Source organism: Schistocerca cancellata, chromosome 8 (genome assembly GCF_023864275.1).
Source record: "Schistocerca cancellata isolate TAMUIC-IGC-003103 chromosome 8, iqSchCanc2.1, whole genome shotgun sequence".
In the NCBI taxonomy this organism is placed as follows: Eukaryota; Metazoa; Arthropoda; class Insecta; order Orthoptera; family Acrididae; genus Schistocerca; species Schistocerca cancellata.
In genome coordinates this window covers 111787275-111804463 of record NC_064633.1, presented here as the reverse complement: position 1 = coordinate 111804463, position 17189 = coordinate 111787275, and the positions used below count along the sequence as shown (strand labels likewise).

The window sequence follows — 17189 nt, the reverse complement described above, 5'->3', positions numbered from 1 at the left end:
CTTACATCGCATTTAACCTGAAATAATCCCTCTTGTTTTATTCCTAAACTTAAACTTAACATTTTCGTCTCTGGAAATGGAGATACTCTGTAGATGCACTAGTTTAAAATCTTTTATCCAGCAAAATTTCACTGCCCCATATACTTATCTTTGTAACTAATGATGGCTTAACAGCCGAAAAGTGGGTTGTGACATAAGTAATAAATATTGTAGAATATTACACCAGAGTTGCGTGTGTAAATATTTTACTTCATCTTTCAGTTCAAAAAGACGAGTCAATACGCGTCCTCGTGATAAGCGCACCTTGACTTTCAAGAACACTTGAATGCGTGTAACTCCCATATCCTCACGCATTTTTGTTTGAAGGATGTTCAGTGCATGAGGCTATTAAACTGACTACTTTTATGTCAATGTTTCGTGTAATTCAGGGGTTATTTTCTCGGTGTTTAATGCAATGTTGGCATATTATTTTGGGGTTAATTTCACAGCTTTTTATACATTCCAATGATGCAGCATCATCTGCCAAGAAACTTACGTACTGGTCGCACGACAAATTTAATTTTAATAGTAGAAAGTCATCAAGAATTTTAAAAATATTTCAGGTACCTCCGCGAAAGACAACATGGAAGGACAACTATTATCTCTCGTGACATATTTTAACGAGGAAAAAGTATCAGGGAGTTTTAGTCGACAATAGACAATAATTAAACAGTGGTTCACATTTACTGTATAAATTCGTGGATGATACTGAACGTAACTTATTGACTTAAATCATAAATTATTAGCCTCGTGTCATTTGCCTTTATTACGTTAATGCGAAATACACAGCAATATTACGAACTGCAGCATAAAAGCCGCTATGTCGCTCTTGTACAGTGCTGCCGACGTGCTTGCTGGCGCATCTGCAGGAGGGTGCATGACCGAGTGCATGAAGTCCATCCTGGCGCTGTAGACGTCGTTGGCGGCGACGAGCGTCGTGTCGATGATGAGGTAGTGGCGCTGGGCGTCGCTTCCGTACGGCTGCCACGTCACGCCGTCCACAGGGCTCGGTGTTGGGTTCCTGCCATCACAAACGTCACACGCATACAGCTATCTCTGTTCTTTTTCTCTCTTCTGTGTGTACCAAAGAAAAAGAGAATAAACAAGGCGCTCTCGCACGTTATTCAGCACTCACAGCGGTTCCAGGCTGGCCCAGTATCTTACGTGACCATTTTGCAGTTGTTTTGAAAGCGAGAGAGTTCGCGTACAGTTTTAAAAACTACACAGTTACTGAATTTATTGTAGAAATCATTGTTACTGTGTGCTCATTGTATAAAGTCACGCGCATATCTAGAAAAAAGACTGTAGATTGCTGTACGTATTTTCCCATACGTCTCGCTCCTGTATTGTTGATGTATGTGTGTCCTTGTGTAAAAAGCTTGTTTCATTCATGTCCACCTTGTCATATGCGTTAAAAATATGATATTCCCAAAGTTTTGTCGATGGAGAGTATGGACAGATGCTTGCAGTATAGTTTGTTACGTATCAAGAACTTCGGAAGCATAAGTTCGTAAGTGCTTTGTGACTGCGAACTTGTTATGATTAATTACGTCTTTTCTGTACGAGTTCCTGATTTTAAAGCAAATGATTTAGTTACGACAGTTGCGGTAGCCATTTTTCCAGTAATTATTTTTCTACAGCTTTCTGTTGAAGAATTTAATGAAATCTGTTTTCACATTACAAAACTTGGCTTACAGCAAGTATACAGATAGTTTTTTATGAACAAATGGTTACTAGCTCTAAGCTGTAATGTCAAATCTTAAGGGCAGTCCTTTGTATGCAAAGTACAAAGTGTAGATTACTCCATGATACTGAGTCTGGGTATCCAGTTGTAGATCGCTAGTCAGTTTTCAACATTTTGATCTGCTGTATCATTGGAAGATAAACTGATTCAATAAAAAGACGTTTCAGCTCGATAGTGTAATAGGTACTAATTTCAAAAACTTTACCACAGACAACTTTGTTGCGTATTCGACTTGTTGGCTGCGCACGTTAGATCGTAATGTATCAGACCCTTGGGTCAGAGATTACATGTTTGGCCCATGCCCCACACGGTTTATTTCACTTATTTCAAATGGAAATTAAAGTTAACCACATTCTACATAAAATAATATAGAATGATTTTTTCGAACTCTTCTTCTTCTCCGAAAGTAGTCTACACGTTTCGGTATTTCCCTGTATGAGATGTATCTTTTCTGTAGAAAGGACTGATGCTCAACTGGCCAGATTGTACTTCACATCGTGAATGCCACACAATTTTGTCGTATGAGAATACGATATACAGGGTGGTCCATTGATCGTGACCAGGACAAATATCTCACGAAATAAGCGTCAAACGAAGAAACAACAAAGAACGAAACTTGTCTAGCTTGAAGGGGGTAACCAGATGGCGCTATGGTTGGCCAGCTAGATGGCGCTGCCATAGGTCAAACGGATATCAACTGCGTTTTTTTAAATAGGAACCCCCATTTTTTATTACACATTCGTGTAGTACGTACAGAAATATGAATGTTTTAGTTGGACCACTTTTTTTGCTTTGTGATAGATGGCGCTGTAATAGTCACTAACATATGGCTCACAATTTTAGACGAACATTTGGTAACAGGTAGGTTTCTTAAATTAAAATACAGATCGTAGGTACGTTTGAACATTTTACTTAGGTTGTTCCAGGGTGATACATGTACAGTCTTAGACATAAAAACTGACCGCCGGCCGGCCGCCACAGAGACTAAATCCGAGTCGTTCGCTTAAGGTGGCCAATAAAACTGACCACCCCTGACAACTCTATCTGCATAATCTGGCAACACTGTAAGATGCGGAAGTGTTACGAGCAAGTGTTGTCTACTTCCTAGATAATATGGAGCAAGTGAGCCCGTGGTCTTGCGGTAATCGTCGTGCATCTAAACTTCGAGTCGCATGTTCGCGTCCAACTATTTTCTTTTTTTTTTTTTTTAAAACCACATTTCGGTCTAAAAGTTATGAGTCTGATTGAACATCGAAGACAATTAGCTTAACATTCTACCCACCCGCAATAACAAGTATTCCAGAAACAATTCCACAGGACAGCTCGTGGCTGCGTCGCGATCATAACAGCTTACGCTCGGGCGTTTCCTCGCGCTGCAGCGGCTACCGGCCACCGGCCAGACGCCACCCGCCGCCTGAAATCCGGCGCCGCCCATGTGAAGGCGGCGCCACGCTATCAGTGTATGTATCAATGCCATTTTCGAATCTGAAGTTCTAGTTATCATCTTGCAGATAAGCATTGGATTTTGCATACTTGAAAATCATGAACTCCAGTTAAGCATTGTAAGATTGAGTCGCAAGTGGAAAATGGTGTAACATCTGCAACACAACGTTTACTTTTATTATAACAGAGGGGTGAATGTAGAGGAGGCAGCTAGAAAGATTTGAACTGTATTTGGAGCGAGTGCTTTTGGGAAAAATACGCCAGGAAAAGATATTCTTGTTTCAACAAAGATCGTTCTGGCATGAATGATTTTCCACATTAAGGAGGTCTCGACTATTGATATATGTGACAGAGTACCATTTTTCCATCATGCGACATTTGCATTCAACAGGCAAAGTTCAGAAGTCTGGTGTAGGAGTACTGCATGCTCTAATTCGAAACAACAAAAATCAACGGAGTGACTATTATTGAACGTCATCAGGTCGCTCATTGAGCATTCCTATGCAGTACTGTTCTGGTGACGTGTTATGATGCCTTCATCGTTAACTTCCTAAGAAGAAATGAAAGGCTGAGCCCCACCAAAAGACGTAGACTAGAGCAAAGAGTAGTGTGAACATAATATTTTACATCTGATAGCTCCAAAAGTGTGTTTTGGACTACGAATTCTGCCCCAGGGGGTGTGTGCAACACAGCGGAATTTGTTGTCAACAACTGAGACACCTTTCGGTCGCAGTGTAAGAAAGTCGAGCAACAAAACTACATCACCTGTGCTACTGCATGATAACTCACTCTGTTGATTTGAGAAAGAAAACTATCCAGGAGATTGATAGGAAAGTCGTCTCTCAGACACTTGTATTGATGGGGAAGTCCTCTCTAAAGCACTTGTCCCTCTCGTCATATATTCGTAAAATATTACCTTTCCCGCTCTTGATCGATCAACCGTCAAGGCAATTCATTTCTAGACGAAAATACTCTTAAAACTACCTTGGTTTAATGACACCGTTAAAACAAGTAGGTTTCTACGGGCGTAGAATTTGTAAACAACTGTGGCATTGTCAGATTATTTTAGATATCGTGAAAGAAAATTCAGTTGCTGATTAATTTCTCTTTAATTAGTGTTGTGTTTAGTAAACTAATGGAAAATGCAAATAAAATATTCACTTTACTAATACAAATTAAATTCATCTTACTACAGAAACATCACGACGGCAGTCTATCTTAATAAAGCATTAAGTGTCTGTAAGACGATTGAGCCTATTTTAACACGAATTAGTAGGATATTACCGACTTTTGACTTAGAAAAGATCTGTATTTACTTCACTTCCTGTATCATTCGCAAGTATTATGGAAATGTGGCATTTCATAGATTATGTATTCACAACAACAAAAAATATGTCGGCAGAAAACAAAAGTGGCATTAAGAAATTTGCAGTACCGTAAGGTTTTCGCTCTGACACCAAGGGTTACTGTAAGTAGCAAGACGAATTTTGCTCGAGCGTTATCTTACGATTCCCTTATTGAGTTTGTATCTGCCTGCTTGTAGATCAGCTACAAAAGAATTAAAAATCTGGCTTTCAGCGAGTCTCGAAAGGAGAACGAAAGCAGCTTGTACCTGGTAGCCAAGCATGTTACCTGGGAACTGTTTTTTTCCTAAAGTGGGAAGACATCCTTTTGTGGTTGAATTGTTGGCAAAAGTCAGTCAGACGTGTGCCGTTGGTCTAAGCGTTTCGGTATGTTTAATTTGTACCAATGGTTTTTCTACAGGTTTTTTCTGTTCCAAATAGAGAGTTGAAGTCTCCCATTAGTATTTTGACGTCATCTTGGTGAATTTTGCTCATAGTATTTTCGAGTGTATTCCAGAATTTTTCGACATTTTTGGTGTTTTTCTTATTTTCGCTGTTGGTGGGAGCATGTGCATAGATGAGTGTATATTTTTTACTGGGGCTCTGAATGAGCGTAGTCATAAGTCGATTGTTGATGGGTGTGATTTCTTTGACAGAGTTAATGATAGATCTGTGTTCGAGAAAAGCAATTCCGAAGATTGGTACGCCTTTCGCTACCTTTTGTTGTATTTTGCTCTTGAAGATGCAATGGTTTCCGTAATGCAAGGTTTCACTGTCAGTTAGTCGTGGTTCGTGAAGAGCAAGGATGATAATTTTTTGTTGGTCGATTTCTTTTGTGAGATTCTATAGTTTTCGTGCTTGGATCAATGTATCGATGTTTAGTTATAAAACAAAAAGTTCTTATGTGTGTGAAATCTTATGGGACTTAACTGCTAAGGTCACCAGTCCCTAAGCTTACACACTACTTTACCTAAATTATCCTAAGGACAAACACACAGACACCCACGCCCGAGGGAGGACACGAACCTCCGCCGGGACCAGCCGAACAGTCCATGACTGCTGCGCCTCACACCGCTCGGCTAATCCCGCGCGGCGTGTAGTTTTCAAATGCATGTTTTCTGCTTGTAGGGAAATTACAAGAGATCTTCAGTATTCTCTGCAGTGCTAATCTGGACTCCCCAGAATCCGAAATTCCAACTGCCGCCTGTCGATAACCGGGTTGTGTACCACCTGGGCCGGCCGGAGTGGCCGTGCGGTTTTAAGCGCTACAGTCTGGAGCCGAGCGACCGCTACGGTCGCAGGTTCGAATCCTGCCTTGGGCATGGATGTGTGTGATGTCCTTAGGTTAGTTAGGTTTAATTAGTTCTAAGTTCTAGGCGACTGACTACCTCAGAAGTTAAGTCGCGTAATGCTCAGAGCCATTTGAACCATTTTTGTACCACCTGGGGTAAACTTGACTTTGCTTGCACAGTTCCTGTTTGCTTGTGTTTCATTGGTTTGGCTGGGCGATTCCAGGGCCGGACAGGACCAGAGGGTGTTGAAGCCTTTGGAAGCAAATATTTTCAGCCGAGCTCATTGAGCTAACAGACGGTGACCAGAGTAGCGGTGGTTTTCACTCAGAAGTGTCTGGATTTTGAGTTCAACGTATTGAGTAGCCGTTGAGGATTGTGTTAGTATTTGATTCACCCCAAGTATTTGATTTCCTCGGCACCACCCATATGGGGGAGGGTTTCCCCTATCGGCCCCACGGGATTTTTATTATTATTATTATTATTATTGTCATTATGTCATCAGCAAATCCGATATAGTGCATCTTCCCACCACTGAAATAGATGTGCATTGCTCGATTCAGTGTTTCCATCACATAAATATAGGTTATAATTACGTTACATTGCTGCTAGTGGACACATTTCTTACTTTTTCTTAGGCAGTTGCTACCTGTTACTCCATCATAGGAATTTATGTGCAGAGCATTGTTACAATACAGACGTTCAAATTATCCGATTTCTGTAATTTCATTTCGATACCAGATCGTTCTAATCGGATTCAGCAAGTCAGGCTTAATGTGGATATACGAATACGACTCTCATCATTTGATAGACTGGGTAAACCACATTCTTAACCGGACGGTTGAATCTAGATCACTTATTTGTGACAGGGCCTGAATTCTTAAACACTGTGGAAAATAATAATACAATGTGCTTATTACTAATATGTTATTTAAATAAAAATATGTGAACGAACGAGATAACAGTTTATTTACAGGAGCAGAGCCCCTTCCATCATAGCATAGCAGTGCGAGATTGGTTTCAGGGCCAAGAGAGGACAACGCTGATGCCGTTTGTTCCACGATCACCGAACATCAACCAGATAGAGAATATGTGGGCAGAGGTAACAAGGTCATTGCCATGTGGACCTATAAATGCAAGCGACCTTTGGACGAATATAGAAAACGTATGTTGGGAAGTAAAGCATCACGCTACACTGTCGACGACTTAATGAAATCAATGCCCCATGCCTTCGAGAAATCTTACGTAATGATCGTGGGTGGGTTGGTTACTAAAAGTATACTCGTCCACAAAACCCATGTGGACAATTATCTGATAGTCGGTCAAGCTTTGCTTTGTCGCAGCTCTTTAGATGCAAGTCCATTTACTTTCAGTCTGCTCCTTACAATTCTTGCAATGCAAGGTAATTGAAAAATCTCATCCACTCGACGCCAACTGAGGAATTGACTGGTGCATGTGTTGTTCAACACACAGTAGTTGTCACCCTCTCTGGAATCAATGAGGGTTTGTGTGCGTGTGTTTTCGTGTTCACGCACAATCTGAATCAATACTATTTACATTAGAGAGACAACCAACAATAAATATTGCATCAAATATGACTGTAAAGTATTTTAATGCGATGGGAAGTTACAAACTGAATTTTTACCCAACCCACGATCTGCATATTACGTTAATTATGATGTATTAACTCCATAGTATCGTTAGCAGAGACAGTGCGCTCTTGTTGTCGAGGCTCGCGACAAATGCAGCGATTAGCAGTGCCCAATGCCACCGCGATTTGTTTATGTTGGCTGAGCGTGGACACTGCAGCAGACGCTTCGCCATAAACAGAGAGAAATCACCTTGGCTCTGACTGCAGTGATCGGATATCACTGCATGCGTGTTCTTACAGTAACCAACGTGAGACTCTACTCAAAGGTGCCATGGAGCAATTGCAACGGGTATCATGTCATTAGTCATCAGAATATTAACCAGTGACGAAATGTCCACTCTATTTGAATCCCAAGAAAATAGGAACCTTCTCACGAAGGAATGTGAGGTGATATCAAAATTTATCCACTATACAAAAATTAACTGCAGTAAATGGACTTGCATCTAAAGAGCTGCGACAAAGCAAAGCTTGACCGACTATCAGATAATTGTCCACATGGGTTTTGTGGACGAGTATACTTTTAGTAACCAACCCACCCACGATCATTACGTAAGATTTCTCGAAGGCATGGGGCATTGATTTCATTAAGTCGTCGACAGTGTAGCGTGATGCTTTACTTCCCAACATACGTTTTCTATATTCGTCCAAAGGTCGCTTGCATTTGTAGGTCCACATGGCAATGACCTTGTTACCTCTGCCCACATATTCTCTATCTGGTTGATGTTCGGTGATCGTGGAACAAACGGCATCAGCGTTGTCCTCTCTTGGCCCTGAAACCAATCTCGCACTGCTATGCTATGATGGAAGGGGCTCTGCTCCTGTAAATAAACTGTTATCTCGTTCGTTCATATATTTATATTTAAATAACATATTAGTAATAAGCACATTGTATTATTATTTTCCACAGTGTTTAAGAATTCAGGCCCTGTCACAAATAAGTGATCTAGATTCAACCGTCCGGTTAAGAATGTGGTTTACCCAGTCTATCAAATGATGAGAGTCATATTCGTATATCCACATTAAGCCTGACTTGCTGAATCCGATTAGAACGATCTGTTATCGAAATGAAATTACAGAAATCGGATAATTTGAACGTCTGTATTGCAACAATGCTCTGCACATAAATTCCTATGATGGAGTAACAGGTAGCAACTGCCTAAGAAAAAGTAAGAAATGTGTCTACTAGCAGCAATGTAACGTAATTATAACCTATATTTATGTGATGGAAACACTGAATCGAGCAATGCACATCTATTTCAGTGGTGGGAAGATGCACTATATCGGATTTGCTGATGACATAATGACAATAATAATAATAATAATAATAATAATAATAATAATAAAAATCCCGTGGGGCCGATAGGGGAAACCCTCCCTCATATGGGTGGTGCCGAGGAAATCAAATACTTGGGGTGAACCAAATACTAACACAATCCTCAACGGCTACTCAATACGTTGAACTCAAAATCCAGACACTTCTGAGTGAAAACCACCGCTACTCTGGTCACCGTCTGTTAGCTCAATGAGCTCGGCTGAAAATATTTGCTTCCAAAGGCTTCAACACCCTCTGGTCCTGTCCGGTCCTGGAATCGCCCAGCCAAACCAATGAAACACAAGCAAACAGGAACTGTGCAAGCAAAGTCAAGTTTACCCCAGGTGGTACAAAAATGGTTCAAATGGCTCTGAGCATTACGCGACTTAACTTCTGAGGTAATCAGTCGCCTAGAACTTAGAACTAATTAAACCTAACTAACCTAAGGACATCACACACATCCATGCCCGAGGCAGGATTCGAACCTGCGACCGTAGCGGTCGCTCGGCTCCAGACTGTAGCGCCTAGACCCGCACGCCACTCCGGCCGGCCCAGGTGGTACACAACCCGGCTGTCGACAGGCGGCAGTTGGAATTTCGGATTCTGGGGAGTCCAGATTAGCACTGCAGAGAATACTGAAGATCTCTTGTAATTTCCCTACAAGCAGAAAACATGCATTTGAAAACTACACGCCGCGCGGGATTAGCCGAGCGGTGTGAGGCGCAGCAGTCATGGACTGTTCGGCTGGTCCCGGCGGAGGTTCGTGTCCTCCCTCGGGCGTGGGTGTCTGTGTGTTTGTCCTTAGGATAATTTAGGTAAAGTAGCGTGTAAGCTTAGGGACTGGTGACCTTAGCAGTTAAGTCCCATAAGATTTCACACACATAAGAACTTTTTGTTTTATAACTAAACATCGATACATTGATCCAAGCACGAAAACTATAGAATCTCACAAAAGAAATCGACCAACAAAAAATTATCATCCTTGCTCTTCACGAACCACGACTAACTGACAGTGAAACCTTGCATTACGGAAACCATTGCATCTTCAAGAGCAAAATACAACAAAAGGTAGCGAAAGGCGTACCAATCTTCGGAATTGCTTTTCTCGAACACAGATCTATCATTAACTCTGTCAAAGAAATCACACCATCAACAATCGACTTATGACTACGCTCATTCAGAGCCCCAGTAAAAAATATACACTCATCTATGCACATGTTCCCACCAACATCGAAAATAAGAAAACCACCAAAAATGTCGAAAAATTCTGGAATACACTCGAAAATACTATGAGCAAAATTCACCAAGATGACGTCAAAATACTAATGGGAGACTTCAACTCTCTATTTGGAACAGAAAAAACCTGTAGAAAAACCATTGGTACAAATTAAACATACTGAAACGCTTAGACCAACGGCACACGTCTGACTGACTTTTGCCAACAATTCAACCACAAAAGGATGTCTTCCCACTTTAGGAAAAAACCAGTTCCCAGGTAACATGCTTGGCTACCAGGTACAAGCTGCTTTCGTTCGCCTTTCGAGACTCGCTGAAAGCCAGATTTTTAATTCTTTTGTAGCTGATCTACAAGCAGGCAGATACAAACTCAATAAGGGAATCGTAAGATAACGCTCGAGCAAAATTCGTCTTGCTACTTACAGTAACCCTTAGTGTCAGAGCGAAAACCTTACGGTACTGCAAATTTCTTAATGCCACTTTTGTTTTCTGCCGACATATTTTTTGTTGTTGTGAATACATAATCTATGAAATGCCACATTTCCATAATACTTGCGAATGATACAGGAAGTGAAGTAAATACAGATCTTTTCTAAGTCAAAAGTCGGTAATATCCTACTAATTCGTGTTAAAATAGGCTCAATCGTCTTACAGACACTTAATGCTTTATTAAGATAGACTGCCGTCGTGATGTTTCTGTAGTAAGATGAATTTAATTTGTATTAGTAAAGTGAATATTTTATTTGCATTTTCCATTAGTTTACTAAACACAACACTAATTAAAGAGAAATTAATCAGCAACTGAATTTTCTTTCACGATATCTAAAATAATCTGACAATGCTACAGTTGTTTACAAATTCTACGCCCGTAGAAACCTACTTGTTTTAACGGTGTCATTAAACCAAGGTAGTTTTAAGAGTATTTTCGTCTAGAAATGAATTGCCTTGACGGTTGATCGATCAAGAGCGGGAAAGGTAATATTTTACGAATATATGACGAGAGGGACAAGTGCTTTAGAGAGGACTTCCCCATCAATACAAGTGTCTGAGAGACGACTTTCCTATCAATCTCCTGGATAGTTTTCTTTCTCAAATCAACAGAGTGAGTTATCATGCAGTAGCACAGGTGATGTAGTTTTGTTGCTCGACTTTCTTACACTGCGACCGAAAGGTGTCTCAGTTGTTGACAACAAATTCCGCTGTGTTGCACACACCCCCTGGGGCAGAATTCGTAGTCCAAAACACACTTTTGGAACTATTAGATGTAAAATATTATGTTCACACTACTCTTTGCTCTAGTCTACGTCTTTTGGTGGGGTTCAGCCTTTCATTTCTTCTTAGGAAGTTAACGATGAAGGCATCATAACACGTCACCAGTAACAGTACTGCATAGGAATGCTCAATGAGCGACCTGATGACGTTCAATAAGAGTCGCTCCGTTGATTTTTATTGTTTCGAATTAGAGCATGCAGTACTCCTACACCAGACTTCTGAACTTTGCCTGTTGAATGCAAATGTCGCATGATGGAAAAATGGTACTCTGTCACATATATCAATAGTCGAGACCTCCTTAATGTGGAAAATCATTCATGCCAGAACGATCTTTGTTGAAACAAGAATATCTTTTCCTGGCGTATTTTTCCCAAAAGCACTCGCTCCAAATACAGTTCAAATCTTTCTAGCTGCCTCCTCTACATTCACCCCTCTGTTATAATAAAAGTAAACGTTGTGTTGCAGATGTTACACCATTTTCCACTTGCGACTCAATCTTACAATGCTTAACTGGAGTTCATGATTTTCAAGTATGCAAAATCCAATGCTTAACTGCAAGATGATAACTAGAACTTCAGATTCGAAAATGGCATTGATACATACACTGATAGCGTGGCGCCGCCTTCACATGGGCGGCGCCGGATTTCAGGCGGCGGGTGGCGTCTGGCCGGTGGCCGGTAGCCGCTGCAGCGCGAGGAAACGCCCGAGCGTAAGCTGTTATGATCGCGACGCAGCCACGAGCTGTCCTGTGGAATTGTTTCTGGAATACTTATTATTGCGGGTGGGTAGAATGTTAAGCTAATTGTCTTCGATGTTCAATCAGACTCATAACTTTAGACCGAAATGTGGTTAAGAAAAAAAAAAAAAAAAAGAAAATAGTTGGACGCGAACATGCGACTCGAAGTTTAGAATGCACGACGGTTACCGCAAGACCACGGGCTCACTCCCTCCATATTATCTAGGAAGTAGACAACACTTGCTCGTAACACTTCCGCATCTTACAGTGTTGCCAGATTATGCAGATAGAGTTGTCACGGGCGGTCAGTTTTATTGGCCACCTTAAGTGAACGACTCGGACTTTGTCTCTGTGGCGGCCGGCCGGCGGTCAGTTTTTATGTCTAAGACTGTACCTTTGTGAACTTATCATTTCTGAGAACGCATACTGTTACAGCGTGATTACCTGTAAATACCACATTAATGCGATAATTGCTCAAAATGATGTCCGTCAACCTCAATGCATTTGGCAATATGCGTAACGACATTCCTCTCAACAGCGAGTAGTTCGCCTTCCCTAATGTTCGCACATGCATTGACATTGCGCTGACGCGTGTTGTGAGGCGTTGTCGGTGGATCACGATAGCAAACATCCTTCAACTTTCCCCGCAGAAAGAAATCCGGTGACATCAGATCCGGTGAACGTGCGGGCCATGGTATGGTGCTTCGACGACCACTCCACCTGTCATGAAATATGATATTCCATACCGCTTCAACTGCACGCGAGCCATATGCCGGACATCCATAATGTTAGAAGTACATCGCCATTCTGTCATGCAGTGAAACAGCTTGTAGTAACATCGGCAGAAAATAACGTAGGAAATCAGCATACATTGCTCCATTTAGATTTCCATCGATAAAATGGGGGCCAATTATGCTTCCTCCCATAATGCCGAGCCATACATTAACCCGCCAAGGTTGCTGATGTTCCACTTGTCGCAGCCGCGCGACCGCTACGGTCGCAGATTCGAATCTTGCTTCGGGCATGGATGTGTGTGATGTCCTTAGGTTAGTTAGGTTTAAGTAGTTCTAAGTTCTAGGGGACTGTTGACCTCATAGGGCTCAGAGCCATATGAACCATTTTTTTTTGTCGCAGCCATCGTGGATCTTCCGTTGCTAGTAATGCATATTATGCCAGTTTACGTTACCGCTGTTGGTGACTGACGCTTCGTCGCTAAATAGAACGCGTGCAAAAATCTGTCTGCGTTCCGTAATTTCTCTTTTGCCCAGTGGCAGAAGTATACACGACGTTCAAAGTCGTCACCATGCAATTCCTGGTGCCTAGAAATATGGTAGGGTGCAATCGATGTTGATGTAGCATTCTCAACACCGAAGTTTTTGAGATTCCCGATTCTCGCGCAATTTGTCTGCTACTGATGTGCGGATTAGCCACGACAGCAGCTAAAACACCTACTTGGGCATCATCATTTGTTGCAGGTCGTGGTTGACGTTTCACATATGGCTGTACACTTCCTGTTTCCTTAAGTAACGTAACTATCCGGACACTTGGATGATGTCGTCCAGGATACCGAGCAGCTTACATAGCACACTCCCGTCGGGCATTTTGATCACAATAGCCATACATCAATACGATATCGACCTTTTCCGCAATTGGTAAACGGTCCATTTTAACACAGGTAATGTATCACGAAGCAAATACCGTCTCCACTGGCGGAATGTTACGTGTTACCACATATACGTTTGTGACTATTAGAGCTCCATCTATTACAACGCGAAAAAAGTGGTCCAACTAAAACATTCATATTTCTTTACAAACTACACGTATATGTGATAAAAATGGGGGTTCCTATTTTAAAAGAACGCAGTTGATATCCGTTTGACCTATAGCAGCGCCATCTGGTTTCCCCTTTCAAGCTATATGAATTTCTTCTTTGTAGTTTTTTCGTTTGATGCCTATTTCGTGAGAAATTTTGCCTGGTCACTATCAATGGACCACCCTGTATATGTAGTAGCACTGGTAGCATTAAGTAACTATGGCCAGATTGCTTGACTGGTGTAGTGTATTTTTTTGGTGGGGGTGGGGGGGGGGGCGGGGGCACGAATAAAAATCAGACAACAACGATAAGAAAGTGAATGCCATCACCTTCATATAACTATGACTTACGTGGTGTAGGCAGCTCGCGCCAGGTAAACTGTGTGGAGGCACCGACGTTATGTGTTCCATATGGAAATGGCGTTTGGCGTGACATGCCATGGCAGTGATGGGAGCACATCGTGATCCAAGCAGTATGAGTACAGCCAATGTAAATACCGTACACGAATCATGTGGGGACGTCAAGTAGTAAAGGGTACAGCTACCAGCCACAAGGGAAGTTTACTGCAGGTCTAGATGTCCGTCACTGTGTGGCCATTTTCAATTCTGTAAATGTTTCAATATGTATCGGAGGCTGACTGAGGTGGCACACACACACACACACACACACACACACACACACGCACACACACACACACACACACACACACACACACACACACACACACACAAAGCCCACAAGAGCTATTAAAAAAAAGCGCACAAGAGCTATATGTTTACCTTCTGTTAGAGCACTGCTCTTGTAAAGCTTAGCTTGTACTGTGATGCATTGCTGAGATTTATTACTACAATTCTTTGTCGTGGATCGTTTAAGGCTTCTTCGCTGTACCTCGCAAAAAATCGTTTACACATCTAGGTTTGATTCAAGGAAAGCAGAAAGCTGTAAGATGAGTCATCTGCGGCGCTGCTGAAAGAACGTACTACACAAGTATGTAAACGAATCAAAGTTGCTGAAATACTTTTTCGGAAAATCGTTTTACTGGAAGCATAAAATTAAAACCCCAGATTTTTTGGATTCGGATGTTTTTGGCTATGGAATTGTTCTTAAACGATTGCCGGGAAACATTGGTTAGAATATTAGATTATTTAAAATTGTAACTCTCATATCCCAGTCTGATGATGAGGTGGTTATCCTTTCGTTATTAGTCATATGAGTATCGCCCTCTATTCGAAAATTTTCAGTGAATTAAGACGGCGAATCGCGTCAGGTAATCTGAGGTAAGCACAAATTGTCGTGATTTTGCGAAATGCGTTCCTCAACCATCTGAGGAATTATTTTGAAATCTCTTGTATTCATACGCAAGAAATTTATGAATTCCATTGAAGAATATCGTGCCCATGTCTTTTTGATCTTCAAAATTCCTAAATCTCTTTCTCACCAGTGGAGGTTTGTTTACAAGTCTCCTGTATAATTTGAAAGTATCCAGTCAAATAATGTACACTCCTGGAAATGGAAAAAAGAACACATTGACACCGGTGTGTCAGACCCACCATACTTGCCCCGGACACTGCGAGAGGGCTGTACAAGCAATGATCACACGCACGGCACAGCGGACACACCAGGAACCGCGGTGTTGGCCGTCGAATGGCGCTAGCTGCGCAGCATTTGTGCACCGCCGCCGTCAGTGTCAGCCAGTTTGCCGTGGCATACGGAGCTCCATCGCAGTCTTTAACAATGGTAGCATGCCGCGACAGCGTGGACGTGAACCGTATGTGCAGTTGACGGACTTTGAGCGAGGGCGTATAGTGGGCATGCGGGAGGCCGGGTGGACGTACCGCCGAATTGCTCAACACGTGGGGCGTGAGGTCTCCACAGTACATCGATGCAGTCGCCAGTGGTCGGCGGAAGGTGCACGTGCCCGTCGACCTGGGACCGGACCGCAGCGACGCACGGATGCACGCCAAGACCGTAGGATCCTACGCAGTGCCGTAGGGGACCGCACCGCCACTTCCCAGCAAATTAGGGACACTGTTGCTCCTGGGGTATCGGCGAGGACCATTCGCAACCGTCTCCATGAAGCTGGGCTACGGTCCCGCACACCGTTAGGCCGTCTTCCGCTCACGCCCCAACATCGTGCAGCCCGCCTCCAGTGGTGTCGCGACAGGCGTGAATGGAGGGACGAATGGAGACGTGTCGTCTTCAGCGATGAGAGTCGCTTCTGCCTTGGTGCCAATGATGGTCGTATGCGTGTTTGGCGCCGTGCAGGTGAGCGCCACAATCAGGACTGCATACGACCGAGGCACACTTGGCCAACACCCGGCATCATGGTGTGGGGAGCGATCTCCTACACTGGCCGTACACCACTGGTGATCGTCGAGGGGACACTGAATAGTGCACGGTACATCCAAACCGTCATCGAACCCATCGTTCTACCATTCCTAGACCGGCAAGGGAACTTGCTGTTCCAACAGGACAATGCACGTCCGCATGTATCCCGTGCCACCCAACGTGCTCTAGAAGGTGTAAGTCAACTACCCTGGCCAGCAAGATCTCCGGATCTGTCCCCCATTGAGCATGTTTGGGACTGGATGAAGCGTCGTCTCACGCGGTCTGCACGTCCAGCACGAACGCTGGTCCAACTGAGGCGCCAGGTGGAAATGGCATGGCAAGCCGTTCCACAGGACTACATCCAGCATCTCTACGATCGTCTCCATGGGAGAATAGCAGCCTGCATTGCTGCGAAAGGTGGATATACACTGTACTAGTGCCGACATTGTGCATGCTCTGTTGCCTGTGTCTATGTGCCTGTGGTTCTGTCAGTGTGATCATGTGATGTATCTGACCCCAGGAATGTGTCAATAAAGTTTCCCCTTCCTGGGACAATGAATTCACGGTGTTCTTATTTCAATTTCCAGGAGTGTATTTCACTCCACCACGCAGAGGATCGTGTTCGCACCCATGCTTGACTCTCGGAAACCAGAAAGCTGAAAGCTGAGTCATCTGTTGTGCTGCTGTAAAACTTCCTTATAGAAATGAAATAAAGCTGCATCCCATGCTACGTTTACTCGTTGCATGAATAAGTGAAAAACACAGGTGTTGGATTCACATACGTTTTCTTTATGCACTTGTTCTGAAACGATAGCAATCAATTGGATGTCAAAAAACTTATGGGTTTGCTGCCGGGTGACGTCGTCGACCACCGCCGATATTTCGACAGGAGCACACCCAGCCATTCTCAAGGCACAACTGCAAGGAGGAAGCAATGTGCAAAGGAATTTAATACCTCAGTTCACAGAGGAGAAAAACAAGAA

The 17189-nt window shown here is 42.9% G+C and overlaps 1 protein-coding gene across 1 annotated transcript in view; it reads right to left on the bottom strand.

Moving 5' to 3' along the window:
* Positions 1-810: 810 nt before the first annotated feature.
* LOC126095409 (cholinesterase 1-like) overlaps positions 811-17189 on the bottom strand; it is a 162113-nt gene continuing 145734 nt past the window's right edge. Inside the window, exon 10 of the mRNA XM_049910207.1 lies at positions 811-1060. Within this exon, the coding sequence (XP_049766164.1) occupies positions 811-1060 (250 nt within the window). The remainder of the gene's footprint in view (positions 1061-17189) is intronic.